At 44.9% G+C, this 18,359-nt stretch overlaps 1 protein-coding gene across 11 annotated transcripts in view; it reads left to right on the top strand.

The window, feature by feature from the left end:
- The window catches only part of nrxn1a (neurexin 1a), a 302,723-nt gene that overhangs the window by 117,914 nt on the left and 166,450 nt on the right, over positions 1 to 18,359 (top strand). For 10 of the 11 annotated variants that reach the window (XM_066696630.1, XM_066696622.1, XM_066696619.1 and 7 more), the window contains 2 exons: positions 7,805 to 8,008; positions 10,607 to 10,633. In XM_066696630.1, the coding sequence (XP_066552727.1) occupies positions 7,805 to 8,008; positions 10,607 to 10,633 (231 nt within the window). Of the gene's footprint in view, positions 1 to 3,814; positions 4,171 to 7,804; positions 8,009 to 10,606; positions 10,634 to 18,359 lie in introns of those variants that run through there. The other variant, XM_066696627.1, reaches the window with a different exon arrangement.

Below are 18,359 nucleotides of genomic sequence, written 5' to 3'. Positions count from 1 at the left end.
CAAAAACTGATCATGCGAACAGGAAAAAGGAGACATTATTTTTGGAGATGCTTTAATTTAATAAGTAAATAAACAGCTCACCCTCACCCGTGTCCACTGGACTGGCAGGTGTCCGCGGCGGAGGGGCGCTTTAATGAGAACCGGCCTGGCTGTCACACAGAAACACGGCTCAGGACCGTGTAAATTAGCCGTCTCTGCCACCGGAGATGGGACTCCTGGAGCTACTTGGCTGTGACCGACGCAGGATCAGAGCTGAGATTCACACACAGGCCTCAGAGAGGGTCCTACAAACGACATAACATCAGAGCAGCTGTCTATCCATCTATCATCTGTCTCTCTATCTTATCTATCTATATATATCTATATAGCTTTGAATGAGTACAAAATCAGTTGTATTTTTGTCATTTTTCAGCGGTTGCTTCTTGCTTTTAGCTCGAGTTGTGTAGCCGCACATTGTCATGTGTCCTACAGTGTATTTCAAATAGTCAAACATGCCAGTTCTGTGCATGCAATTAGTGAAGGCATTGCCTCTCAAAACACAGTCGGTGAGCAGATGTTACTGCGGTGGTAATTGTTTCACTTCAGCCCACAGTCGCTTGAGAGAAATGGACCCCGGCACTGTCTATCAGGGGCATCATCTCTTATTTATATGCTTTTGCACACTGCAGCAACAGTGTTTTTAGATTTGTTTCCTCTCCTGGATATGATGTGATGAATTCCACTTTAGCTGAGAGTCGGGTAGAGTAACCGAAGTTGTTTCCGTTGTTTTCTGATGCCTGTGTTCATTAGCAACACTATTTTGCCACAGAGCAATCTGTCGTCTTTAGGAAACAGAAGTATTGATCACTAGAACTGTTATGAGATGATAAACATCATTTGGACAATTAAATCATGATGCATAGCTTTTGGCCGCTGTATATTGTGTTAGAGAACGATGCATTGATTGAGCAGGCATTCAAAAGTCTGGTTAGATTGCATCCTGAGCCACATACATGTGGGAACAGGTTCCCCACTGATGATGAAATACATAATTCAGGAGCCACAGCCCAGGCTCTGCGATCGCTCTGTGGAAGTGCTGAGGCCGGTTGTCTTCCTCTGATTCCTGCTTCGCATGCGACTAATTTCCAAGACGTGTGCTTTCATTGGAACTAATCAGTGGAGGGGAATGGGAAAGCAGCCCTCTGCGTTTACAGGAGATAATAACCCATAAAAAGAATTTGAATTTGAAGCACAATAACACGAGCTTCATTTAAACTCGCCTACGAACGCAAGACTTGAGAGGAAAAGAACAGAACCGGGCTTTTAAAGCACCGCATGCAAGGCGCTAAATATAGACGCAGGTGGAGGGGCTGTATCTGCGGAGGAATTCTTCAGAAGAGCCCCTCTGTCTGAGCGTGGCGTTTAGAGGAGTGCTGCCTGGGCTAGTCCCGCCAAATGCAAATTATTTTAAAGTAGATGGGTTCTGGCACACAGCCAGTTGTTTTGATGTCTCCAGATTGTTCCCTCGCTGGTAGAATAAAGCTGGCACCAGTCACAAAGAAGCTGTCAGGAGAATTACAGCAGCCTCCGGTTCAATATGCATGGTGTTCCATCCTGTGGCACAAATCAGCTACTGCATATGGCCGAGAACAAATGGTAGATTTCACCATCTTAAACTAGAGCATTGTAATTAAGCCTGGAAAGGGATTCCTGTTTACATCCCAAATGTCTTCCCGTTAATTCGCAGAAATCTGTGGCTTTTATTTCTTATATTTGAGGAAGGTCAGTCAGCATATGCCAGAGAAGGTGCGGACGTGTCTGCGGTGATGAAACGTGGCTGGAGGGACGCGATTGAGAAGAAACAAAACAGCCTGGATTTCGGTTGTGTTTCAAATCTAACTGCACATAAGAAGCGCGGATGAAGGGAAGGGGATTTAGAGGCAGGACTGACTGATGAATAAAGGTATAGACATGAAAGGCATTGAAGTATCTCGATATCAGATCCACAATAGTCATTTACCCAAACTATACGTTTCATTTACTTTGATGCGTGTGTGTGTGTGTGTGTTTAATGGCCTCTACAATATTTTCACTCAGTCTAACAGTTCAAGCTGATCACCTCCACGTTCAGGAATAAGCTTTTCTGCTTTTAAAGACCCGCTCGAATCAAAGATACAAACAAAACACCTGAACACGGTGATATTCGCTCAGCTGTGGGAAGAACTTGCACTCGTGTGTTTTGATATTGTCGGGGAAGTGTCGATGAGAGAGGGGGAGAGAGAGAGGATCAGGTTTTGACAGGCGCTCTCTTTGTGTTACACAAGTAACATCTCCAGATATAGAAAAGCTTTTATATATATATATATATATATATATATATATATATATATATATATATATATATATATATATACTCTATTGGCTTTTCATCTACCTATTCTAGGAATAATGTCAGAAAAATTAAGTCACATTTCACATTTTCAGAAGCAGGTGTAATATTTATACTCAGACATGAACCTAACTTGACCTAAATCACGGCAGTCCGTGTGGTTTGTGCATTTGTATATGGTTCAGTTTAAATGCCCCGACAGACACTATATTCTGTACCTTTAACTCGTGTGCACTCCGGGCACAGATCACCGGGTTCACCAGCGCACCAGGCACCAAGCACCGAGCCGCTGCGGAAGGTAAAATCTGTCTCTCTGCTGTAGATTTCAAGGTGTATTGTTCTGTCGTGTTGGAAAAGCAATAGAGGGGACTGGAAGAGAGGCGAGATGACTGATCTCTCTGCTCTTTTTCATTGTTCAAAGACTGTCATGTCGGTGGTGTAAGTTTCCTCAGTCAACAAAGGCGAGCCGCTGCTTTCTGAGGGCTGGTTTTGATTGCTTATATGAAAGTGTGAGAGACAGATGTCACTGTGGTGTCTCTCAGCTCTTTGTGTGTGTGTGTGCGTGTGTGTGTGTGTGTGGGTGTGCGTGTGTGTGCGTTGTTCATTTCCACACTAGTGTGCAGTCCTGGAGAGGGGCAGCCCCCGGACCCACACTTCCACAGGTGTGCTGGGCGGCAGAGAGATCGGGGGTCACAGTCGCACTGTGGAAAGCGTTTGTGATTTCTGGAGTAAATATGAGCGTGCGACTCCGTGGCTTAAAGGGTATATCCCTGCTAAAACAAAACCAAAACAAAGCAGGCCCACCTGAGTGTTCTCAATGCATTCTGGGATTGTACACTAAGTGTAGAACATCCAAGACATCCTCTTCAAAGTCTGTATTCACACTGTGCTGAGGAGGCTCCTTCAAGAGAGTTGGAGACCCATGTCCTGGGGAGACTTTATAACCAGGAAGGATGTAGTGCAGGGACAGACTGGGACTAAAAACGGCCCTGGACTTTGACCCAGACCGGCCCACCACAACTGGCCTGTGGATACTCCACCCACCGCTGATGTGCATGTTCACACAGCAGCCCCTACTACCACCTACACACTAAAACAGCACTATTATCAGAGTGCTACACAACACACACACCCTGTAAAATAGAAATGGTATAATAGCTAGAACAGCAGCAGCCCCTCCATTTGATCAAATGAATGAATAATAATAAAAATGTATTTGTATAGCATGAATGGGGCTGGAGAAACGTAGCTTAACACAAAACGCAGTTGTAATTAATAGTTGTAAACATAAATATAGCAACATAGTGGAAACAATGGCTTATAATCAGGCTGAATCATGAATTTAATTAATAAAAGCGTCTTACACATTTTCCAGCAGCGCTCTACAGAGGCTCTTTTGATTGGCTATTAGAGTCGCGGTCTGTGATTGGGTACACGATATCAGAGCCCAATAGTAGCGCACTTTCCATTGGACAACACAATGCGCATGTTCTGCAGCTGCGCACTGGAGGGCAAACGCCAGCAGAGACGCGATGTAAACAGACCGGTCTTTTCAGCCGCATCTCAGGCAGCTGAAAACAGGCTCGTCTCCACCACGTCCCTCAGAATTAAGAGAAAATAAACGTTTATCAATTCGTTATCGTTTAAAATGTAAACAAGTGACATCCCTATCAGAAGCCCAGTACGGATGTCGTTTTACCCATCTCCCCGCTCGCCGGCCCGGCCACACGTCGCCTACCGCTTCGGCCCTGACTGTGCGTCTCTTCTGCTCCCGATGAACCCGGGCTGCAGCGTCCTCGTCGGTAAACTCCCTCCATGATGCTGCTTCAGCCTCAAGCGACTTTCCTTTTGACTTTCCTCCCTTAGCTCTTCAGCTCCCCTAGACGGGTTTTATTCAGTTTAACCCGCGATTTTTCACCCGGAGGACCGAGCGCAGGCCGCGCCGCTGTGTCCGGGGGAGGCGGAGCTCCGCGCTGCAGCCAGTCCGGTGTCGCTCGGGGAGTCTGCGTGTTCGGGCTGTTGAAAGACCCGGATGATCTCTCGGATGTAACACCGGTACCGGGCCGGCCCACGGATTAAAGGGGTCATGAGCTGTACTGTTCTCTGAGGTCCACTTATAATGTTATCAAGATTTTTACATCAAAAAACATCATAATGTAGAAGTCATCAGCCTGCGACAGCGTGGGAAATCATCATCTTTATTTATACTTATACTTCATGTATTGGTGAGGTAGTTCGCCTATTACATTATATAGAGTTTAGCCGAAGACGCTACAGAAAGAGGTTTGTGTCGTTATGTTGTTAACATTTATGCATATTACACGTTCATTGGTTGTTGCATATAAAGTTTAGTTACTAGGCTTAATACAGTTATATCTGACAAAGGATAATTCGCGCTGCTTCATGTAAACGAAGTATAAATTAATGTACCATCGTTTGCCAAGCTGCCAGAAAAATACCTTTTATCTTTATTTTAAAACAGTTCCAGGAGAAAACTAGTAGCAGCTACAGGTTCAGCCAATTAGTTTAAAATAAAGTTTCCACTGTTCGCAATGCAGATCAATCAACTGGAAACCATTGTTTTCTCTGCCTTGAGTCAGTGCTTGACAAACTCTAAACATATATATATATATATATATATATATATATATATATATATATATATATATATAGTTCATAAATAAGTGTAGAAACAGATAACATTATATACATTCAACCACCACCCTATCACTTGTACATTATATTGAACAATAACTTGTATATGTATTTACTACACGTTTGTTCAGTAATAGGCGGCCATTTTATTTATCTGGCCACCATGAAGAAATAAATAGGAGCTGCTGGCTACTAACAGAAAGCTGACCTGGGCTCCTGACAGGGCTAGTCTTACATATAGGTCTGAGTGTAATAATTTATATTATACTTATATTTGTTTGTCGAAGATTCAACAAGGAAGCCAGGGAAAAGATGCTGGTCCTACTGGGACTCATGCATCGCCTATAGTCCAGTACAATGCTCTTATTAGCAACAATACCACAATACTTTACCGTTTGGAGTATTTGATTGTATTTCTTTCTCCCATTTTTTTCCCTGTGCAAACACTCTCGAGACAGTATAAAATGCCTCCTCCACAGCTGTCTCCGCGGCTCAGTGTCAGCCGTGCGGAGTGACAGCGGACAGTCGCACAACAGGTCCTGTACGTCTGCACAGAAGCCCCCCGGCCGCGGCACGGCAGAGTAATTAATTGTCACCAAGGAGACGCTGTATCTGTCATGGCTTCTTCAGAGACATCTCTCTCAGCCGCTCCTCAGTAAAGCCGTCCACAGTGTGCCTCTGGTCTCCCCTTTCGCCCGAGGTCCCTGCGTCCGTCCGAGCTGTGATTTACAGCCTGTGTGAGAGAGGACGGTCATTAGATTCTGGGACAGAAAATAATGATGGCTCTTCTCTCCATCCTCCTCTCATGCTGGTCGACACTTCACAGATGTGTGTGTGTGTGTGTGTGCCTTTTTTCTCCGAGCTGTGTGTGTGTTCTCTGAAAACGGTGTGTGAATAAGGGAAACCGTACACGCCACATGAGTGTATGCATGACGTGTGACACGTAGGGTTTCTTTCCTTCCCCATCCCCATACTCAAAACAGAGCTCATCCCTACAGAAACCCTCCGGCACCGAGCCGATAGAAGAGGAGTCGTTTGTCAGACACCCATCCCTGGCTCTCACACCCCTGGCTGGCGTCGAGAGGAATACAGAATTGGATTTCTGAAAGAGATGAGATGTGATCGGCTGCGTTACACACAGTAACCCTTGACTGGTGACTCAGCGTCCCTGTGGGCAGGAATCAGACTGGTGCCCCGTGGCGGCGCGGGTATCTGCCGCAGAGTCTCGCTCTCCTGTCAAAGCAGAGCCGACAGCCATCTTGCACAGCTTTCATGTGCGCCGAGCTCCCACAATTTCTGTCTCCCTGCCTAATAGGAGCCCTGTCTCGCTGCCTTTGTGTTATTTCTACCAGTTAAGCGCTATAAATAGCTCAGGAGAAGCGGCTGCATTAGCTGAAATGCGCCGACGTCAGAGCAGATATGATCTCGCCTATTTTCATTCATATTAATCTGCACAAGAAGAATGGAGAAGATGGCCCTTGTTGGTGGCCGGCTTTTACGGTATTAACGACTCCTCCCCGGTGGTGGGGCTGGTTTTAACTCTGGACAGGATGCGAGTCTTACCTGGGAGTATGATTTTCCTGGTATCGTCCATTCATTACCCAGGTGCTTTTCATGCTTTGCTTTTATCCAACAAACAAAATGGAGCTTCAGAATGTGGCACAAAGATTGCATATTAAACAAACTCAAATATATATATGTAGATAGATAGGTGTTTTGCGGGACAAACAGCAGGTTTTGCTTCTCTTTGCCTCTCTCACAATCGCAGTCGTGTCCCTGACCACTTGTCTAACACCTAACTTCACACCTGAAGCAAGTGGCAGGAATTGATCGTCTCTTTAATTGAAATTAAGACTCGAGTGCGGCTGTCGAGTGCGAAGTCGTTGGTGTCTGTGGACGGAGCTTCATCACAGAGTCCCGTCGAAAACACAATCAGCCGATCAGAGTCTTCCTTCTGCAGCCGAACTTTCCTACAGAGGAACTAGACGTATTAAGTGGTTTTTAAATCATTATTCCTTTATCGTAGTAGCCAAACAGGGAAAAGGCAAAGTGTTGTACAGCAAGCGTCTGAATTTCAATCGCATTTGGCTTCCAATACAATACAAACTCTTTATTAATTAACCGAGCTATTTAATATTCATTACCTCTTTCAATTTTTCAGAACTGCACACTGGGTTGCATTCAGCATCACTTCACTGTGAAACTACGACTCTCTCTCTTTGTGATGTGGCACGAGCATGTCCTCTTAGTGCGGCTGCCAACTGCCTTTCTATTGTGTGTGTGTGTCTGAGAGTGCTTGTGTGCGTGTGTGTGTTTGTGTGTGAGATTGTGTGAGTGACTGTGTCTGTGTGTCAGTGTGAGAATGTCAGTCTGTGTTTGTGTAAAAGTGTGAGTGCACAGATCTGGATAATCTTTACTTCATTTCTCCATCCCTGTATTGTGTGATAATCACACCTCAGACATGTACAGCTCCCTGACATCATGTATCCAGATAACGGCTTTATTAATTAATGCACTGGAAGCCAATTACAATTCTAATCCCCGACAGCCATCGAGAGGCACTGAAACTCAACTGTACTTCTCTACCCCAATATTGAAATCATGAAATGGATTAATTGTATGAGCTAAGCCCATCCATCCATGTGACACGTGTGTTTGTTCAATAACATGAAGTACAATCTGATCTGCTTTAGTGTGTTTCTTTGGCGTTGTATGAGGTCAGTCAAGCATCGATTCTCAATGTTCTTTGTGCATCTTGTCCCCTGTGTCCTCGATCTCCAGACGCCACGATCCTGAGCTACGACGGCAGCAAGTTCATGAAGATCCAGCTGCCCGTGGTGATGCACACGGAGGCTGAGGACGTGTCCCTGCGCTTCCGCTCCCAGCGGGCGTACGGCATCCTCATGGCCACCACGTCCCGGGACTCGGCTGACACCCTGCGGCTGGAGCTGGACGCCGGGCGGGTGCGGCTCACCGTGAACCTAGGTAACCCCACCCATCCCCCCCACGTCTCACCCACCCGCCATGGCATGACACACAGCCTCCCACTGACACGCCTTCATCTGATTGAGCCAGAGCAGCACAGGAGCCTCACATGCTGTCCATGTTTATTTTAATTGTATTTGTTACATCTAGAATTGACAATCATTGATGATTAAAAACATATTCCCATCTTCAACAATGCAGACCATAAAACAGAAAAATGCTTTAAAAATGGTATTAAAATGCATTTAAATTGAATTAATTTGGCCTCTACTTATGTATGTATGTATCTCTTTATGTATTCATGTATTCATACACGATTTACACTCCATAGTTCATACATGCAAACATACAGACATACCGGCTCTTGTTTGTCTTCCACACCCGATGACTTTGTGAATGACGGGCGTTGTGTGTCTCTGTGTTCGATGCGAAGGGGATGGTATAGGACCCTTCAAAGCCCGAGCTTGCGGCCCTGAGCAGACTGCCAAGTGAGCACTGTACGGCCCTTATTGCCCGAGGAATGCCTGCTGCCCCCCGCCCCACCCCGGCCACGGCCCCCGCCTCCTCGGCCCCTGTCAGCAGCGTCAGAGGGTCTCGTATGGAGGGAAGTCTTAGAGACCGTTCTGCAGCACGGGAAAAAACATCTGCCCCTTGTAAGACGCAACCCCACAGCCGGCACAGTCTCTTCCTGCCGGGACACCGCGGCCCTCGCCAAGCTTTCCAGTTGAGGGTTAAACTCCCTGGAAGCTGCAGAATCGAAATAGTGTCGTCTAAGAGCGCCTGGAAATCAGCAAACCTCCTCTCAGGGAAATTGAACCGAACGGTTTTGCATTCCATGCATTACATTTGCAGACCTTTAAAGAAAATAAAATAAAAACGCATATATATGTATATGTAGAAGTGATGACTAAACGCTGGAGAAGCCTTTGATTCCCCAAGCGCTCGGCCAGTGGCTCCCCCCCCCCCCACGCCGAGCTCTCCACTCTCGGATGATAAAGATCATTCACACGAGGCTTGTTTGTAATTTGTCACCCGGCAGATAGAAGGCTTGAGAGAATTTGTGAGGCTCCTGCACAGTTTAATATTTCACAAATAGCATTTCTGCATAGATGATAGCCATCCTTTTCATCCTGTGAACAGAAATCACTCTGAAAACGTCAGCGTTTACTACAGGATACTAAAGAAACGAGTGATGAGCCCCTCTAGCTCAGCGCACGTGGTATTGCGCAGTGGCAGTGCGTGCAGTAAACTGCAGCATGCCGGGTGACACACCCCTCACGCAGCAGAGGTGCCGTTAAAGCACAGCATTCCCTGTAAGGGCCCGAGTACACTGTGGTCCTTGGCTGTTTGCGACCACTTTTCTGTTGCGGTTGACGACACATGACAGACTGAGCTACATGTCAACAGCCTGGGTTCCCTTCTCCGCCGGATTTCTCGGAGGATGTCTCTACCGGCACCAGTCCAGTCTAGCCAAGACTTTGAGTAAAGTGTAGGATTAGCATGTGAGGCACAAATTACTGGGGAGGATATTCAGGGCTGATCTGAATTAATTGTGTGCGCATATACACACTCCCTTTGTTATAGCGCCCCTCGCTATACTGCATATTTGGATACATAGCGGTTGGCTCCCTTTTTTATAGTCAAGATGCCTCTGATATAATTAACCTCATTATTGTTGTAATGTGAAGTACATAGGCTACTGTTAGCGTGGGAGGCTTGTGCACTTTGCTACTCTGACTCTTACTTACCCTAGTGTATAATGGCACGTTCCCATCTGTAAAGCGATAGTGGCCCTATTAAAAATGCACAGAATTAGTTACACCATGCACTGTATTCACCTCTTACTCATTCCTGTTTCTCGATGTATTGCTGCCCTGTTTATAATTATAAGGCCTGCAATACAATTAGAGTTAGTTGTACAATATTTCCCTTTTGGGTCTCCCTATATCGTGGCCCTCAATATATCGCTGGTGTTGGGGTCCAATAAAAAATGCGATATATCGAGGGCTACAATATTTTATTTATATACCCCACTACTTATACTAGATAAGTGTTGTTGTTGTTTTATTATTATTATGATGAGGCAGGAGAAATCCTTTGAGAGTCCATTAGTGCACCGAAGACGTGTCACCGAGCTCTGGCTTGCTCCACACTCTATTGTGAAAGCACACCGAGTCTTTAATTGGTCTAATTAAAACAGAATTGGGGTGTTCTTTCACAGGCGTAGAGAAGGCAGCAGCCTCTCTGGGTCACATGTCCTCGCAGTCTGTTCATAAAAACGATCAAACCCAGGTTGGTTGTCAAGTAGTTCTGTTTGATTGTGGCCATAATTTGACATCATGTTCATGTATGCATTTTAGCCTGGGATGACGTGGGATGTATTTATTAAAAAAAGTGGGGGGAGAGAAAGAGAGACAATTGGATCTTAATATTCTCACCAGACTGAGGTTGAAGGCTTCAATGCATACAAAACAGTGCGACAGAATGGCCACATTTTGTGTGTCTGTCCCCAGAAGGGTGGGAATTGTTTTAATGGATGTCTGCAGCTGTAACCTTGAAGGATAAATTTACATCTTTCATCTATTCTTCCCCATCTAGACTGTATCAGGATAAACTGTACCTCCAGTAAGTTGCAATTCAGTTTTTAATTTTTTCTATTAAGTATTTTGTCACTTCTGCAAACATTGAATAATTTAGGACAGAACTGTTATTGTATTGTGTGTTTTAACAGGAATACAGTTTAGAATATGTGTGTGCGTGTGTCTGTGTTATTCCAAGCAAGGGTGTGAAAAATGGTTTGAAGTCTTTGATGTGTGAAGCCTTTTCTACCCTGAACTCGAGTCTAAATTAAATCCATTTAGAGTTGCGTTGACAGCCGCAGAAATTAAATAAAGTTAACAAATAAGCAGCCAAAGGACGCTGCCTCCCGCCGCCGCCTGCCTGGTGTCACGGCCCCGCGGACGGGTGGCATCTCTGACAGGCGCACGTCAGATCCGCAGATGATTTTTTACACCCTGTTATTTCTAATTAACAAACCTTGAAGTCATAAATTCAAAGTGCTTCATATAATATGCATGGTTCTGCCGACAGAGGTGTTTCAGTAATGCATGGAGATGATTTCTCTCTCACTGCATGTAAATTGATTAGGTTGTTCAAAGTATAAAGGGAATAAGGACTGTGATTTTATTACTCGCATTAACCACTTCTGAGGAACAACGTATTAACGCTCAGAACGGGGAAAAAAACATGTGCCTGACGCGTCGGCAGTAATGAATTAATGATGGCTTTCCTGTCTCTGTGAGAAAAAACTCAAAACAATCTTCGAGTGACTCACCAATTAGCGAATCCGTATGAACTCCGATAGTGCGGCGATGGTCTTTGCTCGGCTGCGTCGTTGATGACGAAAATGCAGCTAGTAAACAGTGCGTGCTTTCAGACACATCTCACCGTGTGGGCAAACTAAATAGCAAATAAGTTCAAATACTTATTTGTTAAAAACACATATAGATGATTAATCCCCACACACAACCACACAAACTTCCCTTAAAATTGGGATCAAATATCTCTTACTTTCCCCTTTTTTAATCTGTGGTTTCTCTTTAACCCACACAAGCATCCAGATTTCCTAATTCACACCCTCCTATTCATTTACATTTCTATTAAAGTGATCTAGAAAACAATACTCAGCTGCTGTGTAGATCTTTCCCAACTCCATTTAAGAGAGTGTCCAGTCGAGAGGAGCCCATCCACCCCATCGTGCTCGTTTGGTGTCCATTAATAACTGAGTGATCAAGGATCCTATCCAGTCTGTTTTTGAATGTTCCCAAATTGTCTCTTCAGCCACATCGCTGGGGAGTTTGTTCAGATTGTGACGCCTCTCTGTGTGAAGGGCTTTTTATTAATTTATCCAGGGCTTTATTGTTATTTGTAGTCCCCCCCCCCCATTTTAATGCACCTTCAAATTCATATTAATAAATGCCTTCACGTCTTTCCGCTCGAATTAGAATCATTATAAATTCCCTGGTTTGCTCGTGAAATTGCACATTCAATTATTAACATAACCATTAATATTCCTGTGTGTTTAATCTGGGCTGTCTAATCAGGAACCTGAATGATGTAGGAGAGGATTTTTTTGCAATTTATGACACAGCATTCTCCCAGAATTCCCTGTAAAAGACGTTCGTCATTTATTAAAATTATACCTCCGGAATCCACACTGGATTGGTTTGACTCGGTTTATCCTCTTTTTAATGACATACAATACAGTAGAGATGGATTGATCTCTGGGTAGGATGTTTTATTACTATACTGACGTTACCAAAACCCAAACAACTGGGGTTAGTCCTGATTTTAATTGTGGATCACGCAAACCTTCCAGGCATCAAACGATACGGATCTCAGTCAGATCGACCTCCGCGTATCGTATCTGTGTCTCGGGCCTCTTGTTGGAGACCAAATGTCATTTCTGTCTGAAGGACCCTTTCTGAACTCCGATTGGACAGTTTGTCTCTGACTGTCCCTCCTGTTTGTCAGTCCTCTACACCAGAACTGGTTCTACAGAAGACATTGATATGAAACCAAGAGCTTAACTTCTCAGAGACATGCGTGTCAGCTTGTTTCTGTACTGTGTGGTAAGTATGATACACGAAACGCAGAACATGAACCCACTTACCAAGACGTATCAAGGCATTTTTAGCAAGAGAGGGATTCAGAGAGAGAGAGGAAAAGATGAAGCTGCAAGGTAGGTGAGATTTTCTACTCTTTCTGTCTCTTTTGAAGCTATTCCTGCGTTGGCCCTCCTGAACAGAAGTAACTTTGATGTCTTTAAGATATTCTTGTGTAATAAAGAAATAATAATCTGAAAAATCTTTTTTGGACGATTAATATTTCCGTAATAATCAGGAATGCAATTGGCTAGTGGAGACGGGGGGCAGGGGGTCAGGATCCAATCATGCCAACAGGATAGCTTCAGATGAGAGAAATTGGCATGCTTATAAAACACCCGCAACTCATGTGTTAAAACTGTGAGCCCCCCCCCCCTTTCAGTTTTTTCGTACACTAACAGTGTAGCTCGGGTTGCCGAGTCCTTTTTTGAATGAAACGGGATTCTCTGTGTTTGACGTAATGACTTATAGTAAAGATAAGACATGAAGCAAGTTATTGGTGTTTTAAAGGGACACTTAAGCACTGAGCCAGTGCTGTTGTTCCCCCTAAATAAAGGTTTCTCTTCTGGTTTCCCATCCATCTGCGGAGCTGCTGATGGTTTGTATACGCAAGAGAGAGACGGCAACACACACGTTGACACACATACACACACACGTAAACTGCGGTGAATAGGGCCCACTTTGATGATTTAATAATATGGCACAAACAGCATCTTCAAAGCCACACATTGAGAATAACAAGTCTGAGGTATGAGCTGCTTTCTTAGTGTTCATATTGTGCCACAACATTCATGTGCTTCCAGGACCTTGTTTTGCAGAACAACCTCTATTATAAATATATGCATCGGTTGTCACGTTCGCATCTGTAATGCAAATAATATTGGGGATGGAAAATGAGCTGCGGAAATTTGCGAACTCCACGTTTAAGTGGTGAGTGATAGAAAGTGATTGTTTCATTAAGTTTAGGAGAGATTTGATGTGTGCAAAGCATTGCTGGGTAAATGTAGCTCCTGCTGGGTGACTCCCAAATTAATCTAACACTAGCAGAGTAGCATGTATTTCCCAGTTGTATGCATTAAAAACAAAAAAACATAATGAAGTAGTCATTTGCACATCTGCATTCCAGTGTCGGAGGGCTAAGCACAGCTGTATTGAGTACAGCTGTCAGAGACTCAGTTGTTTACGTGTCTCTTGTGAATGATATCAGGTAGTGTCAGTTACAGACCTCGAGGCTGAGATGTAAATTGTAAGATGGTGTCAGAACACTTTGGCAGTGTCTCATTATGTCTTTTCTAAACATCCAAAAAGCCCAACCGCTCTGTTGTGTGAGAGAAATACTCGACTGCATCCGTACACAACACTCAACACATACACAGATATGTACTCTTCAAAGTTGTGTTATTACCCGGCATTGCGTTCACTGGAATAACACCTCTATCATGAGGTCCATTATAGTCATGTGTCCAGGACAGCATCTCGAATGGAAGCCCCTTTGCTTCTCACCGGGGAAATAACTAAACAGCTGGTTTCTGTTTGAGGAAGATGCTGTTCTGTTTCACTATCAATCTGACCATTCATGAAAGGATTGGTTTGTTTCATAAATTATTTCAAACAATAGCCCTCGTCGTCCGAGAGCAAGCTATGTGACTGGAACACGACGTCTCCGGTCTGCAATGAGCCGAGTGTGGAAATCTTAACACTGAGAGACACCGTTTTCGGATGACCAACGAATTATAAGAAGAATAGTCAAGAATATGAGAGCAATAACCAAAAAACACGCGCAGACACAGACACAGCCGAAACTCTTGGATTTACCATCAGGACAATAGGCAAAGTATGGAGCCACGGCCTGAATCGTCCTCATTTTATTTGGCTGATATTCTATTGAATCTCTTGGAGGGAAGTTCATGCATTTTTAAACAGATAGTTAGCTGGAGCTGCCACTTCCATCCAGAGTTGTGCATCAGACGCCACTGCCATACTGGTCCACTCAACACATGTGCGTCTGAGCATTGCCTCAAAAAAACAACCGGAGTCAATTAGGGAGACCGATACCTCCAGGCATCGGCATATCCGTGTAATATAGTGGATGCCACTTCATATCAAACCAACTGATGCCCTCTGAGTCACATGACCAGACAACTGATACGGTTTCTGCTCTTGTGTTGTGTTGAGTGCCGGTGGAACCTGTTCCCCTCGATACAGAACTGTTGCTGGTAACTCTTGGGTTAACTGGACTCTTCTTTATTCAAGCGTATCACTGGATTGAAGAGGAGTTTGTGCAGCGTGGATTAGCGTGTAGCCTCTCCACACACACAGAACAACATGCACATGTTGGTGTAGCAGCTTTTAAACATGCCATTAAGAAGTGTGGCGTTGTTGGGCTCTGGCAGCTTGCGACGGAGAGGAGAAAGACTCTACAGCTGGTTATAAATACAGAACAGCACTGGGGTCTCTGAGCTCAGCCTTGCTGCATACGATTGTTTCCGAATGATAAATTGGGGGGGATTACAAGAGGCGCAGGGTGTGGGAAGAGCACCTCGGCTCCTAATCTCTGAAGCTGATCTGTAATTGTATTGTACCAGTTTAATGCATCTGTCAATAGAAGAGATGAAGTGACGCCACAAGTGCGGTTTGTTGCCTTGACGGTGTAATTAATTTACTCCGCAACATCTGACGATATTCAGCTCTTTACAGAAGTTTTGAGACAAAATCCATTCTGATGACGAATCCAGAAGGAAAAAATAAATAAAGAGATGCTTTTAATACAGTATTGCTATATTGACGCGCCTCAGCGAGAGGGATGTGTCGAGTTTAGTTTCAATGGTGTAAAAGCTTTGGATAGTGTTTGTATCTGATCAGTGAACAAGTCCAAAAAGGAGAAAATCACTGAAGCTTTAACAGCATTCCCCCCGCAGAATGTCTCTTATATCTCCACACAAACTGTATTAAAATACAGTCTGCAGGTTTGATCCCTGTGAACCCCACAGCGCCCTTCCCTGGCACTTCACGGTGAGTCATGCTGCGATGGCCTGATGTCACAGGATGATGCCACGTTATGGGAGAGAGACGCACCATTCATACATTCATAGCCTTCATTATCTCAGTTCATCGGTGAATCGGTGGCTGGGTCTGTGGACGTGGTGCTGTGAGAGGTCAGGAAACCTCGTAAACAACAACAGAGTGTGTTTTTCTTTGACGAGACGTACAAGAGTGCGTAGAGATCCTGTAATGCTCTCTTGTGTGCTCTAGACTGATTGTGTCTGGTGCTCTCTGAAGATAACAAGCTCTAGTGTCACTGAACTTCAGGACCTACAGCCCCAGACGAGACGGACGCCTTTCCAATTATGGACAGCTCTTTCCCCTGAACTTACGGCTCTTAATTCAAAGCTGCTGGTGTCAAATTTAGGTTAATCAGTCACTCTGCTGCTATGACGTCTTCCATGAGAGATGCCGTCCATCGGACAGCACTGTGACTATTCCCGAGAGACTCCTGAAGCTTTCTACATGGGATCTAAACCACTTCTGTCCAGCAGTTTTCATTGGGCATCCCTGGTTCTTCTCCGCCGCTCCTCCCCGGACTCCAGCTGCATGAGTCTCGTGTTTCTCTCCTCAGCCTGCAGGCCGTGTCGGTTGCGCAGGTTTTCTGGAGAGGGAAGTTTACATTGGTTGGGGTCCTCTGTCCCTCCGGCCAGGATCTGGATTGTCAAGTCCCATTGGGACTGCCACACCACTCTTAATTGCACTGGGCACAGGTTTCACACATGAGCAAACTGGCCTCTTCATGTCACATTCAGTTCCAGCCTTGCGTTTGTGCAGCTGAATTCATTAGGCCTGAAATGCAGAAACAAATGTGACGTTGTGGTTTGAACGAAGGCTGCAGCCCAGAAGAAAACTCTTCTGTTTGACGGTTTTCCTTTAGACTGTGTTCAGCACTGGCATTAGCAGAACCCGAGTCACACCATCCACTATGCATAGGTTCCCAAAGAGTGTTTTTCCATGCTGATGCAAGATTATATACATAAAAAACAAATGCTTTTGGATTTTACCCCAATGTATTGGTTTTGACAAAGTGCCAGCTGTTTTGTTTTTGGTTTCCTCTTTCTGTTATTATTCGTAACAGATGATTGTGAAGTGTAGGACAACATAACACAACTTGTCTCTGCATGAGAGACCTTAACGTCAGTCCTCAGGTAAACTCAAGGAGCTGGAGTCGTGCGTTATGTGTGTTGCGGTCGCGGTGACAGACATGTGCAGGTAGAAACACGGACGGGTTGCGGTCTGTCTCTATGAACGGATGAACACCAGAACAGCCTGCCAACACCCTACCGGCCACAAATTATTTCCCTGATCCTTCTCGAATTGTATATATATATTCTTGATCCCATGCAGCCTGTGCATTGATTTCAAAGCAGGCTGTTGCTCTCAAGATTGAATATCCTTCTGCTGTGGCTCAGATTTGCATTCAGCCCTCGGACGGGTTTCTACGGAAAAGGAGTCACCACAGCTGTGCTGAATCTACAGGCAGCGATAGAGGCCACAGTTTGAATCCTGGGAGCTGAGTGTCCTGGGCTATAATCCCTCCTCATCCATGCTGAAACGTATCCACTGTAAACCTTCTCTGTTTCGTGTGCGTTTAATCGCGGACTGAGAATTGCACTAGATAAAAAATAATGTCTCCTGTCTGATCTTTAAAGGAGCAAAGTGTAATCAAGATCAAAAATAGAATAGGATGATGATTATTTTGAGTTATCATTAACCCAGACCCACTCCCCTACTTCAGTGGCTACTCAGATCTTCTGTGTCAACAGTTTCCTCTCCCTCTGCCCGAGATTTCTCGTGTACCACCGACGAGCCGCGTTTCTCGTCCGCGCCGGGGCCGTTCTGAGCCAGTTGGCACCGCGATGTGACACAGTGGCTCCAGTTTAGCCGTTCGTGTTTCTGTTTGCACGGAAGTGACAGGAGGGCAGGAATCGATGAACCTGCAATGCCGGCTCTGGAAAGCAGACTCCCCGTCACAGGAATGACGTGGCGCCACATGTCTGTCTCATCAAAAGACAAGTATGACCAAATCCACCGGCACACACCAGCCTGCTTTACTGTAGCCCCTCCAATAAAAGCTTTAATAAAAATAAAAAACCTGGAGCTATTGGTGTTTAAAGCTCAAATTAATTGGGAGAGGTAGATTGGGCCAAAAGCACCCCTCTCAGCGTCGAGCCACATGATAATGAAGTCATTACCGCTCCCTTATGCCACTTTAGATCACAGCTGTGGATCCAGGACTGGATGCAGTGGGACGGCACAGATTGTACCGGGGCTCGGTGCGATCTGGCAGCCCTGAGTGCACTTAGCGATGGATTTAAAAATGTATATACGTGACACGAGGGGATACTGAGTATATAAAACATATCTTTGAAGTAGATGAGGGAACAACAAATGTGATGGCTTGGTGAAAAGTGAGTGGTTTTTACTTCATGCATTTATTCACCGCAGATAATTAATAATGATTGTAGACGTGCAATTAATGTATTTATCCATCTTTCCATCTACTGACCTACCTATATATACATCTAGTTCTCTCCCCTTCATTGCTGCACTCGTTCTTATCAGACCGAGTGGCTCAATTAGACCAGGAATCGGTAGGATTTCTGAAGAGCAAGACCGATCGGCCTGCGCTCTGGTGTGTT

The sequence above is a fragment of the Amia ocellicauda genome, chromosome 23 (genome assembly GCF_036373705.1).
Source record: "Amia ocellicauda isolate fAmiCal2 chromosome 23, fAmiCal2.hap1, whole genome shotgun sequence".
NCBI classification, from domain to species: Eukaryota; Metazoa; Chordata; class Actinopteri; order Amiiformes; family Amiidae; genus Amia; species Amia ocellicauda.
The sequence above is the reverse complement of the archived record's forward strand: the minus strand, read 5'-3'. Positions and strand labels throughout refer to the sequence as shown.